The following is a 1405-nucleotide window of genomic DNA, read 5'->3' on the forward strand; positions in this document are numbered from 1 at the left end:
CTCTCTTTCCCAACAGCATGGCATGGGCATCCCCTCCATTTCTATTATGCTTCACGAACTCATCAAATTACTCCACCACGCGCGATGCTGTGATGTCACTATTATCAGAATCGGCACCTCGGGGGGAATAGGTAAGATGACTGGTATCTTCCTCGTGTTCAGGTAGCTCCCTGAATACAACGACACGCTCAGAGCTCAGCAGAAACCCAGTTGGCCTAAAAAGAAACCCAGAGGCTGGTCTTGAGGAAATCTATTCACATTACATTTTTCTTATTTTTTTCTTCATGGAAACCTAGAGGGAGAAACCCCACTGCCTACTGCCAGATGGTCTGAGGTGTTTATAAGATGAAAAGTAGAAGAATTGCTAGGAAATATGTTTTGAGGGTAAGGGTACATTTTAATACTTAGGAATTCTATTACTGATAGAAATGTGTGTTCAAGTAAAAAAAAAATCACAAAGATTTGCCAGTTTTATCAGCAATGTAAGCAGACTGCCTAGGTCTTAGACAAACGTTGCTTTTAACTCACATCAGTTATCACACCCTTTTCTTGGCTGTCTCCTATTAGTACACCAGAAAGAGACCAGCCTAGCCATTTAGAGACCAGCCTAACCTTTAGGGAAGGTTAAGGGACACTTCCTAAAATTTTCCCAGAGCCTCATCACCTCCCTTCTTCCTTGGCTAGACAGGCAGTTGTAAAGAGGCCTTGTTTTTGCTTTCAGAATATGCCAAAGGGAAGTTTTTAGGAAAACCCACCTTCTTCAGCCTTTTCTTAAGGATCAGGTCTTGTTAGGGTATGATTTTACTATATCAAATGTAAATACAGGTTGGGCATTGTAAATGGAAAATTTGGTTGACAGTGTGAACTGAATGGGCATTATATAAAGGGCTGATATTTTGAAATGATCTTAGAATTACACATTTTTGGAGAAAGAAGGGACCTCAGAAATACCGAAAAACTAAAGAAGCAGGCTGTTCAGTATCACAGAGCCACAGATGGCTGAGCCAAGCAGCTCCCCTAGAACAGACACATTCAAAAAGCCTCTCTGCAGTTATGGTCCAAGAATGAAGGTCCTCACACATGGGACAAAGAAGGACATTCATCCAGAGAGAGAAGGGAAACATTAGCAATTAGTGTTAATTAAGGCATCCGTCTACACTGTAGTCTATCCAACATTCAAATAAACAATAGCAGGGACCAATGCATATGGGGATGAATTAGATAACATTGTTTTTAAGGTTGTTCATGATCCTTGGGTTGTGGAATACAAGGATCTGTCTCCATAGACCACATCCATGCATTGTGCATCTGGCTGATGTGGTTGCCTCTTGAAATTGTTAAGTGTTCAGCATGACACTCTGTTGACCATCAGCTCATGGTCATGGTCTTTGGTTTCGTGGTAACA

At 41.4% G+C, this 1405-nt stretch overlaps 1 protein-coding gene across 3 annotated transcripts in view; it reads left to right on the plus strand.

Moving 5' to 3' along the window:
* Positions 1 to 1405, plus strand: part of UPP2 (uridine phosphorylase 2) — a 32312-nt gene that overhangs the window by 15459 nt on the left and 15448 nt on the right. For all 3 annotated transcript variants that reach the window (XM_023516817.1, XM_012809002.2, XM_012809003.2), the window contains exon 4: positions 17 to 131. In XM_023516817.1, the coding sequence (XP_023372585.1) occupies positions 17 to 131 (115 nt within the window). The remainder of the gene's footprint in view (positions 1 to 16; positions 132 to 1405) is intronic.

Source organism: Otolemur garnettii, unplaced genomic scaffold (genome assembly GCF_000181295.1).
Source record: "Otolemur garnettii isolate 467f Iridium unplaced genomic scaffold, OtoGar3 scaffold00098, whole genome shotgun sequence".
Taxonomy (NCBI): domain Eukaryota; kingdom Metazoa; phylum Chordata; class Mammalia; order Primates; family Galagidae; genus Otolemur; species Otolemur garnettii.